The sequence below is a fragment of the Eubalaena glacialis genome, chromosome 1 (genome assembly GCF_028564815.1).
Source record: "Eubalaena glacialis isolate mEubGla1 chromosome 1, mEubGla1.1.hap2.+ XY, whole genome shotgun sequence".
NCBI lineage: Eukaryota > Metazoa > Chordata > Mammalia > Artiodactyla > Balaenidae > Eubalaena > Eubalaena glacialis.
This window is the reverse complement of record NC_083716.1, coordinates 17,506,895-17,523,317: the sequence shown is the minus strand read 5'-3', so window position 1 is coordinate 17,523,317 and position 16,423 is coordinate 17,506,895. Positions and strand designations below refer to the sequence as shown.

At 44.1% G+C, this 16,423-nt stretch overlaps 1 protein-coding gene across 31 annotated transcripts in view; it reads left to right on the top strand.

The window, feature by feature from the left end:
* The window catches only part of TCF7L2 (transcription factor 7 like 2), a 194,873-nt gene that overhangs the window by 10,827 nt on the left and 167,623 nt on the right, over positions 1 to 16,423 (top strand). For 18 of the 31 annotated variants that reach the window (XM_061193329.1, XM_061193255.1, XM_061193094.1 and 15 more), the window contains exon 4: positions 2,047 to 2,115. The exons of the other annotated variants lie outside the window; for them this stretch is intronic. In XM_061193329.1, the coding sequence (XP_061049312.1) occupies positions 2,047 to 2,115 (69 nt within the window). The remainder of the gene's footprint in view (positions 1 to 2,046; positions 2,116 to 16,423) is intronic. 31 annotated transcript variants of the gene reach the window in all.

Here is a 16,423-nt window from a genome sequence, read left to right as displayed (position 1 = left end):
TATCAGGTGTCCATTCGATTTTAATTGATGATAGGAGATTTCTGTGGTTACCCTGAGTGCAAGATTGCCTTAGGGCTCCGCAAGGTTTGTGGGAAGAAAAGCTTGGACAAGTTTCCATTAAGCTCTGAATCAGGCAGTTGGAAAATCGCAGCATAACACCGGCTGAAAGGGGGGACGAGGTTTTAGTGTTGCCTTCTCTGCTGAGCAGGGGAGTCCGCCGCTCCGACAAGAGCTGCTCTCAGCCAAGAATTCCAAACTCGCAGAGGAACCTATCCCTCGCACAAAAGTTGTTTTAACACAATGCAGAATTGTCACAGTAATTAGTGCGATCTCCGCTTACTGACTGGCAGTTTTCACAAAAAGGACAGGGGGGCCAAGGGGGCAAATTCATCTGTCTTTTTCAGTGACTCACTTTGGATGAACTGTTCCTGAGTGTGTGTGTGCAGGGGGGGAGTGCTGCGTGCGTAGGGGGGCTTATCTCAGTGGCTCAGCCTTTATCTTTTGTTGTTTTAGGGAGTGTGATTCATTACTCTGCTTTGACAGGTAAAGGAATATATATATTTTTGGCCCACCTTTATTGTGCCCCCTTTTAACTTTGATTACTATTATGTTTGGGAGCAAGCAGACTCCTAATATATATACAGGCAGTGTGTTTTTGTTTGTTCACTTGGAGCGGATACAGTGATCTCAGAACCCACTATATCCCCAACTGGGTACAGCCTTATCCCATGAGCAGTATGCATTTAGGCTATTTAAAAAATTTCATTACTACTGGGTTGCGTTTAGTTTGAGTTGGTTCAGAAGTTCTTATGTGAATTTCTTTTTTTTTTTCCCCCCAAATAAAAACCTGTATAAACTGAATAATTTTTCTTGCAGGGAGCAAGATACAAAATAATAGGGTCTAAAGAACGGCTATACAGGAAGGTTCTGGTAATAGTAATGGTACAGTGGTAGTAATGGCAATAGTTTGCTATAGTCATACAGATCTGTGTTTGGAAATGTAACTGATTTGCCTATTGCTGCGAGGGAGATGGGCAGTGATTTCATAGGACCGTGTGATTCTTCATCATTTGTTCGTTTATGGCCAATTAAAATGCATTTTCAGATATTGTTGAGACCTTTTAGTGTTTGTTGTATTGTTTATAAAATAAGTCAGCAGATGGTGTTTGTTTTCCCAACTGGTAGGGGCCCAAGATTAATAAGTACTATTTGGGAAAAGAAGAATTTGGAGAGGCCTCTTGGTATTCCTTTTTATTTGGGGCTACCCATTTCTTTGATGGTAGATCTATAGGGCTCCAGAGGGAAAGGCCCAGGAGAGACTTTAGCCTTCTGCTGTGGAGAGTCTGGGTGAACCAGGGATGTACCTTCACCCAGGGGCCCCCAAATAGGTGGTCTTTAGAAAACTCAGTGGCTCTTTGGCACCTTCTTTGGGGAAGTGTGGATTCCTAGAGTGCATGCGGGCTTCAGAGCTGTCCTGAGCCGCCCTGGGACTGATAGCTTAGTCATTGCGAAAGAATGTATAAGGCATCGAGTGGCCCCTGAATTCTGCCTGCCCCATTTGTTTTCCCCAAAATAGAATTGTGTTTGAGGGTGAGAGCCTAGTTCTCAGAACTCTGGGGGGCTTGTACCTTTGCAGTCTCGTGGCTTCTCAAATCCTTTCTCTCCCAGTCTCCCTCTTGCCTACGTGTCGCAATTCTGATGATGTTTGCAACACACAGTTAATTTTTCTGCAGCATCTTGCTCAGCACACTGGCTTCCTTTATGTCTTAATGGGCGTCCGTCTTTCCTTTTCATGTCATTGATCCTCGCTCCTGGCCCCCTCCATCCCCCTTTTGCTTATTGAATAGGTGCTTTTTTTTTTTTTTAAACTTTAGATTATTATGAGCATCTTATTTATAGCAACAAATAAAAATACAGAGGTCTTGATTGAATGCCAAGGCTGCAGTTCAATCTAGGAAGGTTTGTCTGCTATTCATAAACTGCTTAAGATGTTTTCTTGTAGTTTGTGACATAAGCAGAACGCTTTGATTTGGTTTCTTTCTACAGCTCCATTTTCAGTCCGGGAGCACACATTACTCTGCGTACAAAACGATTGAACACCAGATTGCAATTCAGGTAGGACATGCAAGAGATCCCGAAGCTTGATTTGTCAATGTGTAGGTCTCTTGTGTCTCTTATTCTCCACCCCTCCCCCTGACCTAGGTGATGATGATGGTGACGATGATGGCGGTGTGGTGGTGGTTGACTCTTCGGGGGAGGTGGGAAGCAAAGAAGAAACAAGAGCAGAAGAAATGCTGCTAAAATGATTTAAAGATAGGGAAAGAAGGAGAAGCCTGTGTTTTTTTGTTAAGAGCATCTTGATCAGGCATGATGGGCACGCAGACCCCCTAGCTTGGCTACTGTTTTTTTGCTTCAGGAGGGGTCTTAAATTGGGAGTCACATGAGGTGACAGAATGTGAATGGGAAGAATTAAGGGGGGTGAGATGGGAGAGGAGGCCGTGTGACAGCCAGAGAGTTGTTTCCGGTGGATCAAAATCATGTTAAGTGGTGCTAAGAATATCACTTTTGACCTGATTGTTCTGAAATGTTGATTTCTCTCGGACTTGTTGATACATGACACTGGAAGTGCTGGGAGGGAAAGGCGACGGATCCCAGCTTCTGATGAGTGTCCTGTTTCCTGCTCATGTAGTACTTCCATTCTCTTAAATCCAAAGGCTAAACAAATCACGGACTAATACAGACTCAGAGCTGAACTGATGCCAACAGAGTGCAGTAGTGGAGGAGAGCAGACTTAATACGATTTTCGTCTGTCTGCCTGGCCTGGCCAGGATGGATGGACCTCATGGTGTAACTAATGGTGCCGAAAGTTCTTGAGTCCTCTGCTTCTGGGTTAACCCTTCAAGGGGAGGTTTTGAAACCCGCTGTTGGGGCATTCAAGTCTGGCTCTGGGGTCTTCTCTCCTTGGAAGCTGGTGTCGCTTGGTTATATCATTCCCATTCTTCCCTTGCTCCCTTTCTTGTGGTTAGCCCTTGCAGATAACTTGTGTGTGTGTATGTGGTCCACAGCCATATCGCATCTTTGTAGCTGTGCTGTTTCAAATCTGCCTCTGTCTGGAGAAGACTTTCCAGTAGCCCTTTGCCCCAGGTACATTGTGAATTATTCCACCAGTGAAAAGCGGGACTCAGCAGACGTTGTTACTCGGTGGAGCCCCTAGTATTTTGTACTCATTTCAAGGTGACAGTAACTTATTTTAAAAATATTTTGATTCCTTCTGCAGTCGTGCTGCTGGTCCGTGTGTGTATTTTAGGGGAAAGTATGACTCTCGATAATGCTCCTCCACCCCCAGATTATTTCCAAGGCTGGTGTGTTTTTTTTGTTTTTGTTTTTGTTTTATTTTTTGGACGCGCTGCACAGCATGTGGGATCTTAGTTCCTCAACCAGGGATCGAACCCGTGCCCCACCCCCCGCATTGGAAGCATGGAGTCTTAACCACTGGACCGCCAGGGAAGTCCCCAAGGCTGGTGTTCTTGCTGGCACTCTCCCTGGGGGACCCTTCTTCCTTTGGATCAACAGCACAGTGAATGTTGCTCCCAGAAAAGGGTATAGACTCAGGGCTTGGTTGGAGAACAAGCCCAAACCCTAACTCTTGATGAATGGATGATGAACAGTGTCCTGAGGCCTGCTGCATCTTGTGGAGGGCTGGAAAATCCTGTTGCCTGGGGTATGGGAATTGTCAAGGTTGAATAGCGTCACGATCCCTATCTTGGAGTGGAAAGGCTGGCTGGGGCCATGTCACTGGGAGACCAGCTGAGCCCAGAGTAGCTGTTTTGTGTCTTTACACCCGTTGCTGAAGTGTCCCTTGTTAGGCCGAGCAGTTCGTCTTTCTCCAAACCACGTGGCACAGTGCGGGCCGTGTGAAGCGCTTTCTCAGGAGGGAGATGGAGTAAGTTACAGAGCTCATTGTCTGGAGGACTGAAAGCATTACTACTCGTCCATGAACAGGTAGTATTGTTCTCCTCTGCCTCTGTTTGCTAAGGCATGATGCCCATGTGGGCAAACAGAGATATTTTATTAGAGACCCAGCACCACCATGCTTTGAGGATTCATTCTCCCCCAATCTCTGCTAGACCAGGATGAGGTCAAGCCACATGGCACCTAGCTGTAATTTTAGTTTGACCATCAAAGGATAAATGGCGAAACAAAACGAAACGAAAGCAGCAAAGGGGAAAAAAAGAGGAAACCTCAGACACGATAAAATTGTTCCCAAGGCACATGGCAGCTCAGTAGCGACGTGAGGGTGAGAGGAGAGGGTGGCCCTGCTTTGGTGCAGAGTAGAGCGGATGTTTGCCCTCTGCCGCATTCTCCAGTTTAAGGCTTAGATGCAACGTGATTGTCAGGGCAGAATTTTCTGCCCTGGAAATTTAAAACGGTTTAACCTTAATAGGTACGGTATTTCAATCCAAGCTGAGCTGGTTGCTTTCCTAAGCTATATCCTGAAATAACCTGGAGTAGTATGACACCGTGCATCCCATGAGATTCCTCCTCCTTTCCCTTCCCATGCCTCCTGTAATCTCAGGACTTGGCCAAGTGCAACGTTTATATGAATGGCTTGTGAGTGATTCTCTAGATGTGTCTGGCATGTCCTTCTAAAAGGTTTGGACACAGTATCAATTGATGTGTTGGGATCTTCCTCACTTTTGACAATCTCCTAACTCCTCTCAGTTTTGAAAAGACAAGAGCAACACGAAAGCCATATTTTCCCTAAATGGTTAACACAGTATAATTGGAATAAAAATTAAAACGCCTTTTTTTTTTTTTAAAGACATAGATATTTAACTCTATTGACTTGTAGAGAGTTTTATTGAGATATAAGTACAGCACAGTGCACAGATCTTCAGTGGAGAGATGGGTGAACTTTTACTTTTGTGAACATCCATGAAACCATCACCCAAATCAATATATAGAATGGGGTTGGAATGCTTTTTCTGTACAGGGCCAGATAATAAGTATTTTAGGCTTTGTAGGCCAAACTATCTCTGTGGCAGCCTCTCAATTCTGCCATTGTGTGTGAAAGCAGCCAAAAATAATACCTAAGGGAATAGGTATAGGTGTAGCTGGGTCCCAATAAAACTTTATTCATAAAAACAGATAGTGGCTGAATTTGGCTCATAGGCTGTAGTTTGCTGGGCCCCGAAAAGGAGTATTACCAATTCCCCTGGGGTCTCACGTATTCAAAGCTTCCCCCGACTGCTGACAAAAATTCTCACCCTGGATTAGTTTCATCTATCACCATGGATTAGTCTTGCCTGTTTTTTAGCTTCTTAGCAATGGGATTGTGTAGAATATACTGTCTCATGTCTGGTCCTACTCAGCATTATGTGTGTGTTTCATCCCTGTTATTGCCTGCAGCATAGTTTGCTCCTTTTTACTGCCATGTACTATGCCACAATGCAGGTGTCCTTTCTGTGCTTTTGGATATTTGGATTGCTTCCAGTTTCCTGATACTATGAGTATAAGGCCCTAGTAACATTCTCACCCACATCTTTTGGAGGAATATATGTGTTGGATTCTGTTGTTCATACTCAGGAGTCGACTCGGAGAGTGATATGTGTGTTTAGCTTGCATTGCCCTTTTGAGAGAGACTTGAACACTGGATTTCAAATGATATCTTTTGAAATGCACCAGCATAGTGGCTGTTGGGTGTGTGAGTGACACACAGGAGGCAGAGCAGTAAAAAGATCTGGGTGGGATCAGAGGCCAGTTTGCCCAAGCTCCGGTGCACGCCCCTTCACGCACTGCTTTGCTTTCTGGCCCCAGTGGGAGCTCCTCCCACTGGGGCCTGTTTCTGGGAACTCCTCCCACTGTCTCTATTAACCCGGAAGAGATCCTGCAGGCTGAGCGCAGAGGTGGACCCACTTTGCAGATGCCTCCCAGGGGTGCCCTGCAGGTGATTGTGGATAAACGTTTAAGCACTATCCCCGCTACCTCCCTGAAGAGAGCTCTTCCCACACTCCTTCCAACCCCAAGAGCAGGGTTGGAATCAAGGTCAAGATCCACAGAAGATGTTTCCCTTGGTTTTCAGAAGGCTACTTCAGAACCAATTAAGCCTTTGTTTTAAGAGTATTTTGGCCAAAGGTTGATGTTTTAACACCAAGTCAGATGTGATTTAGGAAAAAAAAACTCCACACGCAGCAAAAACAAACTGTGTAGACCTTTCTTGGTTGTTTTTCTTTTCAGATGTGAAGTGGTTTGTGTGTGTGTGTCTGTGTGTGCGTGCACAAAGACAACTAGGAGAGGATCCAGAAGAAATGGACCATTTTATTTGTTTACACAGCTGAGCGGTGGAGATTTTGTAGTGGGTGTTGCTTTCCCTTTCATCCTCAGGCTTGCAAGCTTCCATCTGAGTTCTCCCAGCCCATACCATTCTGCTTGGTCTTAGAACTCATCCGCCATGATTTAGTACGGCCTGAGGACCTTCCTCCAGGGTCTGGGTGCTTTGTGGAGCCAGCAAGAGAAGGATACAATTTGGAGAGTGTCCTGTCCCCTCTTGGTCCTTTATTATTGAATGTGAACTTGACCCTGAGTCTTGTCCGAGTCTTAACATTAAGATTCCTAAGGTGCTATGTATGGCTCAGGGTCCATCTCTTTGCCCCAGTAGATCCTTGGTGTTCGTGATAAAAATGTCCAGAGAATTGTACCAGCAGGTTTGGGCAGGATGTTTGAGGGTGCCTGGCTTTTCCCTAGTTCATGTTTCGGATGGTCGTCTCTTGTGTTCTAGGCCCTCCCTTGCTCCACAAGTTCCCTGGCCTTTCAGGTTTTGTGAGGATTTGCTGTCTCCATTGAGGAGCAGATCTGGGCTAACGGGGAGAACTCCCAGAAGCCAGTTCTTCATACAGTTCTTTAGTCCCATCACCAGACTGGCTGTGAGATTTCATGTCCACTTTCCACAAAGAATGCAGTGTGTGTGTGTGTGTGTGTGTGTGTGTGTGTATGTATGTGAGAGAGAGACAGACAGACACAGATGTCATTTCACTAGAGTAGTTTGACAAAGCCTCTGGGTGCCAGTTAACGTATTCAAAAGGTTCACTCACTTGCTATAGTGGTGCGTTTTAGCCTAATTGTCTAATTTAAGTCCATACCTCAGAATGCTTGTTCATTCATTCAGAAATATTTATTGTGTGTCTAGTGTGTGCCAGGCCCCTGGGGAGTTCATCAGTGAGCAAAACGTATCGAGGGAGCTTCAGTTTTGGTGATGTTTTGGATGCTGATTTATAAGCACCCCACCCCCCTTGGTCTGACTGAGTAGGTTTTGGATACAGTCCGGGAGTTTGCATTTTTAATCAGGGTTCTGATTTTTGCCTACTGAGGTTTTGGAATTGTTGCCCCAGAGGCTTCTGAAATCAGTCAATTGATCACTTATCGGCTGCTCAGTCATTTTTGCTTGCTGAGTAAAAATTAAGGGCTGGCCAAGTACTTGAGGGGGATAACTTTTTCTCATTTTGAGTGAGAAACTAGACTGCCTTTAGGTTCTGATGAGCTTCTGAGGCCTTTCCTTCTCCCTGGTTATGGGAGGAGAGCCAGATACTTTTGTAAGGCTCAAGAAGAGGGATTTCTTTGTTTATGAAAGAGTGGCTTGGTCTTAGGGGTCAGAGGCAATAACAACAGCTGATAGTAGTAGCAGCTTCTCATTGAATTCTCCCAACTCATTGGGTCTGGTGTTAAGTGCTGTATGTGAATTCTTTATTGATTCTTCATAACAACGCAGGAGGAAACCCAAATGGTGTAGCTACTCTTACCGCCATTATCCCCATTTTGTGAATCAGGAAATGGAGACTCAAATACGCAAGATATTTTGCACATGGTCAAGGAATTAGGATTCAAAACTGGGCTGGAGAGAGCCTGTACTACACAGCCTCATGCTGACTACTGTCTGCTCAGAATATAAGCTCAGCAGGGTCTGGGGGTTCCTAAGGCAATGGCGACTAACCAGCTCTCTGGGGTCTGTACAAAAGAACCACCTGGGAGCCGCTCAAAAATACAGAATCCTGGGTTTTAACCCCTTGGAGATCCTCATTCATCAGGACTAGGTCTATGTTTCACAGATTTGAGCAAGCATCACCTAGAAAGTGCCTGGTGGGTTTGTTGAGATGCACATTGTGGCCCCACCAGAGTTTCAGGTTCTGGGTAGGTCCCGCCATTTGCAGCTTTAACAAATTTTCAGGTAATATTGACGCCGCTTCTGTGGCGACAGCACAGAACCTTTGAGAACCGGTGGGCAGGGGCAGTATTTCCCAACTCTGGCTGCACATTACAACCCCCAGGGGAGCATTAAAGACAATGCACCGGCCTAGGGGGATGCTGGAATCTGAACCCCGTCCCACTCTGGATGATTCTGATGCATGTAGCTTCATGAGAACAACTGCTGTAAAATCTTTTGTTTGTCGGCTTACTTTAGCTTGACTCTTTCCCTGGGGGAGAAGACTGGTTGCATTCGGAGTTCTTTCTAAAGGATGTCTGTTCAGTGGTAGGAGTCTCTCTTTTGAGAGCATTTCTTTAACAGGTCATCTCAGTGGTGGCCACTGTCCCCTGAGTTAGTACCAGTGTGAGAAGGTGGGACTCTGCTGCCATACGCAGGGGGCTGTGGGAGCCTGAGGCTGAGGGGCCTGGCAGTCTAAGTGCTGTTCAGACTTTCCCGTGCTGTGAAAATGCAGATGTGGGATCAGTAGTTCCAGGCTGGGGCCTGAGATTCCGCGTTTCTGACGCACTCCCAAGGGATGCTTGTGCTCCTGGGCCCCAGAAAGCTCTTGGAGTGGAGCAAAGGTAGAGTCCGTTTTGAAAGGCAAGGAAACTGAGGAGCAAAGAGGCGAATTGGTTTGTCTGAGGTCCCACCACTTGGTGGAAACAGGGCTGAGACAAGAAGCCAGGAGTCCAATTTGGCTTAACGTCCATCTTTTTAAAAATAATTTATTTATTTATTTATTTATTTTTGGCTGTGTTGGGTCTTCGTTACTGTGCGAGGGCTTTCTCTAGTTGTGGCAAGCGGGGGCCACTCTTCATCGCGGTGCGCGGGCCTCTCACTATCGCGGCCTCTCTTGTTGCGGAGCACAGGCTCCAGACGCGCAGGCTCAGTAGTTGTGGCTCATGGGCCTAGTTGCTCCGTGGCATGTGGGATCTTCCCAGACCAGGGCTCGAACCCGTGTCCCCTGCATGCGCAGGCAGATTCTCAACCACTGCGCCACCAGGGAAGCCCTTAACGTCCATCTTTCAAGGAGAAGTTATCCTCTTGTCCAAGCCAATAGCAGTTGCATTACATTGGCCAGTTAAAATAAAACAATCTCGTTTTTACTTACTGGTTTTTAACTTCTGTCTATCCTAATTGTATCATTGTATTTGTATAAGTTGAGATATTTGTATCTTTTCATTCTCCACCATATTAAGGCACTTGGGGCCCAGCCTGCATGGCCTGTAAGAGGGCTGGTGAGGATGCAGAGAAGTTCTGGTTGTCTTTGACTAGATCAACTGGAAAGGATGGAAACAACTGTTCTATCAGCCATCTGTGTCCCCCATATGGACCACAGCCAGTAGGTGTAGAGGTCTGGTCTGTGGCAGTCAGCTGGTTGTATTTTCTTAGTAACTTCATTTTATTTTATTTATTTATGTATTTATTTTTTGAAGCTATTTATTTATTAAAATTTTTATTTTATATTGGAGCATAGTTGATTAACAATGTTGTGTTAGTTTCAGGTGTACAGCAAAGTGATTCAGTTATACATATACATGTATCTATTCTTTTTCAAATTCTTTTCCCATTTAAGTTACTACAGAATATTGAGCAGCGTTCCCTGTGTTATACGGGAGGTCCTTGTTGCTTATCTGTTTTAAATGTAGCAGTGTGTACATGTCAGTCCCAAACTCCCGAGCAGTTTGTGGGATCTTAGTTCCCCGACCAGGGATCGAACCTGGGCTCTGGCAGTGAAAGCACCGAGTCCTAACCACTGGACCGCCAGGGAATTCCCAGTAACTTCATTTTATAAGTTGTACTTTATAATGGTATTTGTTTTTTTTTATAAAGTCCCTGAGAATCATGGGGCCTTTTAGCTAAGCACAGACATTTCTAAGTGGGTTATGGCTGACGTTTGCAGGCTTATCAAGCTTAGCACTTAATTTGTTTCTGGAGTTGGGTTTGGTTGCATGGTATCACATCCTGGTCAAACAGATAAGTGGTTACAATTTTTTTTTAAACAGTTTACCTTGGAATTGCAGCATACTCTTCAATGAAACAGAAGCGGCAGTTGACCATTCTTCCTAAGGGTTCCACCAAAACCCCTGGGTGGTTGGCAGTTTGTTTAATATTTTAATGAGTAATACATTGAGATTTAAAAAATACCAGAGTAGGCACAGGTACTATATATTTCTTTATCTATGGCATGTTATAAAAAGAAACATTAGAATCAAATATTTGTGGACTCTTTGAAGCATCTTCACAAAACCCTAGTTTTTTGAGGTACCAGCTGGAAAGACACTTGGTTCCACCAGCTTCTATAAAGATTGAGGCCTGGACTGGAAATTTGCATGTCTTTGCGGGCTGGATGAGATAAGATGGCTTAGTGCAGGCTTCTCCACCTCAGCACTATTGACATTTTGGGCTGATGATTCTTTGTTGCACAGGAGACTGTCCTGTGCATGGCAGGATGTTTGCTTAGCTCCAGCCCTGGCCTCTCCCCTCTCCCCTCTCCATGTTACTAGCACCCAACAAAAATGTGACAGCCAAAAACGTCTCTAGAGCTTGCCAAATGTCCCCCGGGGGACCAGACTGCCCCTGGTTGAGAACCACGAGCTTAGTTTTTCAGCTTCAAGTGGACACCCTGCCACTGAGGCCCTAGGAGCATTACCTTTGCATCTTAAAGGGATAGGTACAAGAGGAGGTGGGCGGTTCAGCACATACGCTTCTGGAGTTAGATAACCTGGGTTCAGGTCCAGTTTCTGCCAGTGTCTACCTACTAATTAGGTAAATTAGTTACCTAATTTGTAAAATGGAGGATGATGCTAGTTTCCAGAAGGTTGTTGGGAGATGAAATGAGATCAGGTCTGTGATGAGGTGGGTAGGGCAGTGGCACACTGCTTGATAAATACAAGCAGCTGTTTTTAACCACTGAGAACTATGTGAAGTACTCATTTGTAGATTTCAGATCAGCCTTATTCCGACATGCATTGTATATTTTTTATTTCCTGTCAAGAACATCACACATGATAAATTTGATAACGTGGACTATCTTTGCTGAGTAGCAAAGATTTACGACTCCTGTTGGTTGCTGTTTGCATTTCTCTTATGTCACTTGAAAATCCTGCCTAGTCCTTGTAACATTTGACTAGAATGTAAGCTCTTCTGAGGTGTGTCTTACTCATCTTTGTATCCTTAGAGCACTGTGCAGGAATGCCTGGGACATAGTAGGTATACAGCAGGGGTGTGAGTGTGTTTAAATACTGTATACTGTGGGCAGAAAGGAAACAGAGGACATAAGTTTGCATTTTTTTCATAATAACCTCTTTCATAACATGAGAGGCCAATAAGTATATTTTTCTGGTACTCAACCAAATAATTTGAGATAGGCCTTCAATCCCCATGTAAACTTAATATTCTTTCCCAGGTATCTCATATTTTAATTTCAGCTCTCCTTCAGTGCATGAATTTGTATCCTGTCTTAATGACTATGGCACTGCCCAAACAATGCATAACCATAGTTGGACTGGTTTATATTTATGTGATTATCTTCTGATTTTCAAGATGCTTGGAGGTTAGTTGGTTTTTAAAAGAAATATTAGCTTTTTTTTTCTTTAAATGACAAGTAGTGTTACCCATTGGATTATAACATTTTCTCAGACTTTGACAATTGTCATTAATTCCTGCAGGGGGACTTACCCCCCCCAAAAAAAAAATTAAGCACTTTCCTACTTGTAGATGGATGAGCCTTCACAAGCAAATTCATTCCTTTCTATTCCCAAACCTTGCGCCTCCTTGAATTTTGAGGTTGAGGTGAAGCACTAGAATAAAAAACGCTGGTTGACAATCAGAAATTGTCCAAGGCTTGAAAATGGATGTGTGTGTGGTAGTAGCCCATCCTGGGGCGGTGGTGGGGGACTAGAGGATTCTTTTCACCAGAGCTTTGGCGAGGCTGCCCCATAGGGAAGATAGTCTTGTGTCAGTAGTTTTTAAGTTGATTCAGTAAGCATTGTTGATGATGGAAATTGAAGAATTGTGAAGACAATTCATCTTGAAGAACACAGAGCAAGGAGTATGAGCCCAGCTGCTGGGAGCAGACATTGACATACGGGCCGTCATCAAACTAATTGTTGTTTGAATTACCTGTTATGATCCGATGACAAATCTGCCTTGCTCCTGCCACTGGAGCAGAAAATGTAGCTTGAATTGGCGTGATGTTAGCAAGTGTAAACTGTACTTCAACAAGATGGATAAACCCAATTATGGGGCAGACCTGTAGAGAGAAAATCCATTTAAATCTCGTAATGTTAAGCAGAGCTGTGTTTAATTCATTTGGACCAATTTGGGAATGATGTATGAGTGTTGGTGAACATTAGTCAACGGGGGGACCACTTGGAGGGAAGGGATGCGTTGATGCTGCTAGCCACTTGGGGGGGAGGCATCTGGGGTGTCGTCTCAGCAGCCTGCACTAATGGCGGGGAAAGGCAGAAATGACAAAACGATGTACTGACCGCCGTCAGGAGAGCAGCGCTGTGTAAATGAACCAATAAGGAAAACATATGAAGCAGAAATGAGAGGAGGTGTTTTTCCTAAATGCTGCTGACAGTCCAAAATCTATAGGAGACTTGAGGTTCCTCTTCTGTGTTTCCAGCTCCCCAATATCCTTCTGGGTTTTTCCAAGCCTTGTAGTAGGAAGCCTAGAAAATGCTCTATTTCCTTAATGATGATTTAAGAGAGAGGGAGAGAGAGAGAGGGAAAAGGGACAGCTAAGTTTAAATTGATAATCTTGGGGCATTTGATTCTCTAGTGGAAAGCAGTTAAGAGGGCATTATTATTCTGAAATACATATATTATGCATATTTGGAAGAGAGTTTGGAAGGTCTTATCTATTTAAAGTTTTCTATTTTGCTTTAATAGCTGTTGAGGGGTGACCCAGCTTTGTATGAATTCAATAGTAGGTGCTCAGTATATACTGATGAGGTGAATGGCAACACTGAACTTTAGAGAAGTAACTTTCGGAGCTAAATACTGGTGTTTCCACAACTCAAACTCATTAGGATCTATATGGACCTTGTATTCTAGATTCATCCAGTAGTTTGCATTCCTGGGAATTTTATGATTTGCATCTAAAGATTTCTGGTTTTACTCCCCCCGCCCCCCATTTCTATAGTGTTGGTTTGGTCCAGGATGTTCTTAGAAGACTCTAGTTTCCTTTTGTTTTGGGAGGAGCTGGTAAAGCCTGCCATCGAGTTGTTATTGTTTGGTTTTTCTCTTTTGGTTTCGGGGTTTTCTTGTTTCTTTTCTTTTGTGGAGTGGACTGGACTTGGACTCTGGGCTTGTTCAAAGGAGCATTTGAAAGACTGGAGTGCGTAAGGAGCTTGGCAGTGGACCGCCAAGAAATTCATGGTTGTACACTCTTGCCCCCAGCCCATAAATCTAACCATTGGGAGTGCCAGTGTAAATGAAGGTTAAAGTCCTAGGAGCTTTTTTTCTCTAATTGGGGTACTGTTCATTGTATGGGGTCGTGGTATACATTGAGTGTTCATTCCAGGCAAATCCTTTCTCCCAGAGGCAAATTTATTAGAATTTTACTTTCTGACTTTCTCCAACTCAGTTGAAGAACGAATCCAGGGATGATAATAAAAAGTTAAGATTTTACAATTATGGCTCAATACTGAATTCTGAGAATCTGAATATTCTAGACTAGTTTAGCAGTAGAATTTAGGCAGAACACTTTGAGATAATTTAAACTACCATCTCCACCAAAAACCACCAGCACATTGAAGCCCTCAAGTTGACCTGCCCGTTGGTAGACCTCCCAATCATTTTAGAACAAGTAGTGCAACTAAATGAATTTGGAAGAAACATTGAGATGTGCTTCCGAATCTGAAGGAAGAACTTTGCACTGAAAGAGGGAGCATCCCTTGCGTTCCATGAGTTTTACTGGGGCTCTGTCTGGTTTGGCTCGAAAGTGCTTTCAAGATTTATACTCCTGGGGGTGGGGTATAGACAATGTGCACTGGGCAGGCAATGAGTAAGGGAGTTTTTGGAAAACAGACTCTTAAGGAAAAGAAAGCATCTACTTTCTGGGTAGAATGGCCTATTCGTGGTAGGGGTTAAGTCTTTTCAGGGTCCAGGAGGGGTGCTTTCTTGATTAACTTGTCCCTTTCTGGTCTTGGAACAGGGCTGAAATCTGGCAGTCATGTGTGCAAAGAGGCATTTTTGTCCTTTTGATTAGATCCTCAGATATAAATATATAGTAGAAGTCCTAGGAATACTTAAAATATGATACAAAAATGAAATAGTGAGATAATATCAACTCTTTAGCTTAAAATAAATTATTTTCTGTAGAATTAAAAAAAAATAGCTTCCTTATGGTGTCAAGTTCTAGATAAGGGATTAATTGATGTATGGAATCTCTAAGACAATTCAGAAGATGTTTCAGGAATCACAAAGTTCTGAATTTGATTCTTATCCTTAAAATCAAAAGCAAGCCTCTCTTCTTCCCTCCTCCTGGTCTTCAGTTGCTTAGTTAGGGCTGAAGAAGCCAAGAATTTTCCTGTTAATTAAAAAAAAAAAACCTCACTGACCCAACGTAGGCAGGCATTTTTTTGTGAAAGAGAACTTAAAGGAAGGTTCAGAAATGTCCCCAAGCTCAAAAGGAGGTGTTTCCCAAGCCACCACCGTGCTTTGTGCACCCGATTTTGTTTTGTGTTGTCTTAAAAAACTTGTCACTTGTCACATTTTCACAGTGGTGAGTGAAAGCAGTGGACACATGTCACAGAAGACCTGATGTGTGAAGCCATTTCTGTCTGAAGAATTGGCACTCAGGGCCTGAATTCTGGAGGAAAAGGCTTCAGTCACGTGGTAGACCCTCTTTCCTTGGAAGAGGGGAACCCCCGCCTCAAAAAAAAAGGGCAACCAAAAAAAAAAACAAAAAACAACTATGTTTTGCTCTGGTGGCTTTTCAGTTGGGTTACATTTGCCAGTTTATCTTCATCAGAAAATAAGTCTGAATGTACTTCTCATTTCCCCACAAGCACATTCCTCCTGCCATGATTTTGTCATTTTAGGAGAGTGTAGGGAAAGCACCAAGATCCTTGTTGTTGTAGACCGGGTTGGATGCCCCTGCCTCCACAACTGTGTTTTTCTTTTTTTTTAAAATAATAATAGTAAGTTGAGAGTTGTTTGGTGTTTTTTTCCTCTGGCCTTATTGGAATTCTGGGCCAAAATGCTTCTCTCCAGGCCCCTGGTTTTGCAAAGCAGTTAAAGGAGCCCGACAGTGACTTGCACACGTCGGGAGCGGATGAACTGACGTGTAGAAAATACACACACAAAACCACATGCCCCATGCAAAGCAGATACGGTTTTGATTTCGACCTCCGTGGTTCTGCTATCGTTGCTTTTTCCGTGAGAGTGGATCTTTATCTTTCGGCCGACTTCTGGTTCCGTTCATGGTTTGTGGTTTCCAGTTGCCATCACAGCTCGTGAACTTGGCTGCTTGGGAACCAAAGGGACCAGGGCTCCTGGCCCGTGGGAGTCTGAGGAGAGGGAGCCCCAGGCTGGCCTTCCCAAGGAATATTGAGATTGGAGATCTCGCCGGGGCCCGGGTCCCCTGGCAAGTGGCCGCAGAGCCGTTGTCCCCGTCCTGGATCCTCTGCTGTCACACGCTCCCCACCTGGGGTTTCTTCTCTCTCTTTCTGTGTTAGTTATGTAATGTCTCTAAGGACTATTTTGGAAACATCTAGACCAACTTGTGATTGATCTTCCTCTTCTCTGTATTTCCCCTGATTCCCTTGCTTTCCTCTCATCTCCTTTGGCAGGAAATATTTTTTTCCTCATTAACGAGTTTCCAGGTCAAAATTTCCCATAAAGTATGAACTTTTCTTTATCCCCGTATTTGATTTCCACCACTTTTTTTTTTTTTTTGGTTTTGTTTTTACATAAAGCTGAAAACTTTAAATTGGGCAAATGGCTTAATGGCTCTGTGCCTCCGTTTTCTCATCTGTGGAAAATGGGTTTCATAAGAGGTCTTGCCTCCTGTGTGGGTCTTTGTGAGATCCTGTGAGAGGGTTTAGCCCAGTGCCTGGTCCATGAGAAAGGTTTAATGGTGGCGTTACTGTTACCAATCGGGTGTCCCAGGAAACCCATCGGCCCCAGGCAAATGGGGACAGTTGGTCACCCTGACAACACTGTTGTTAC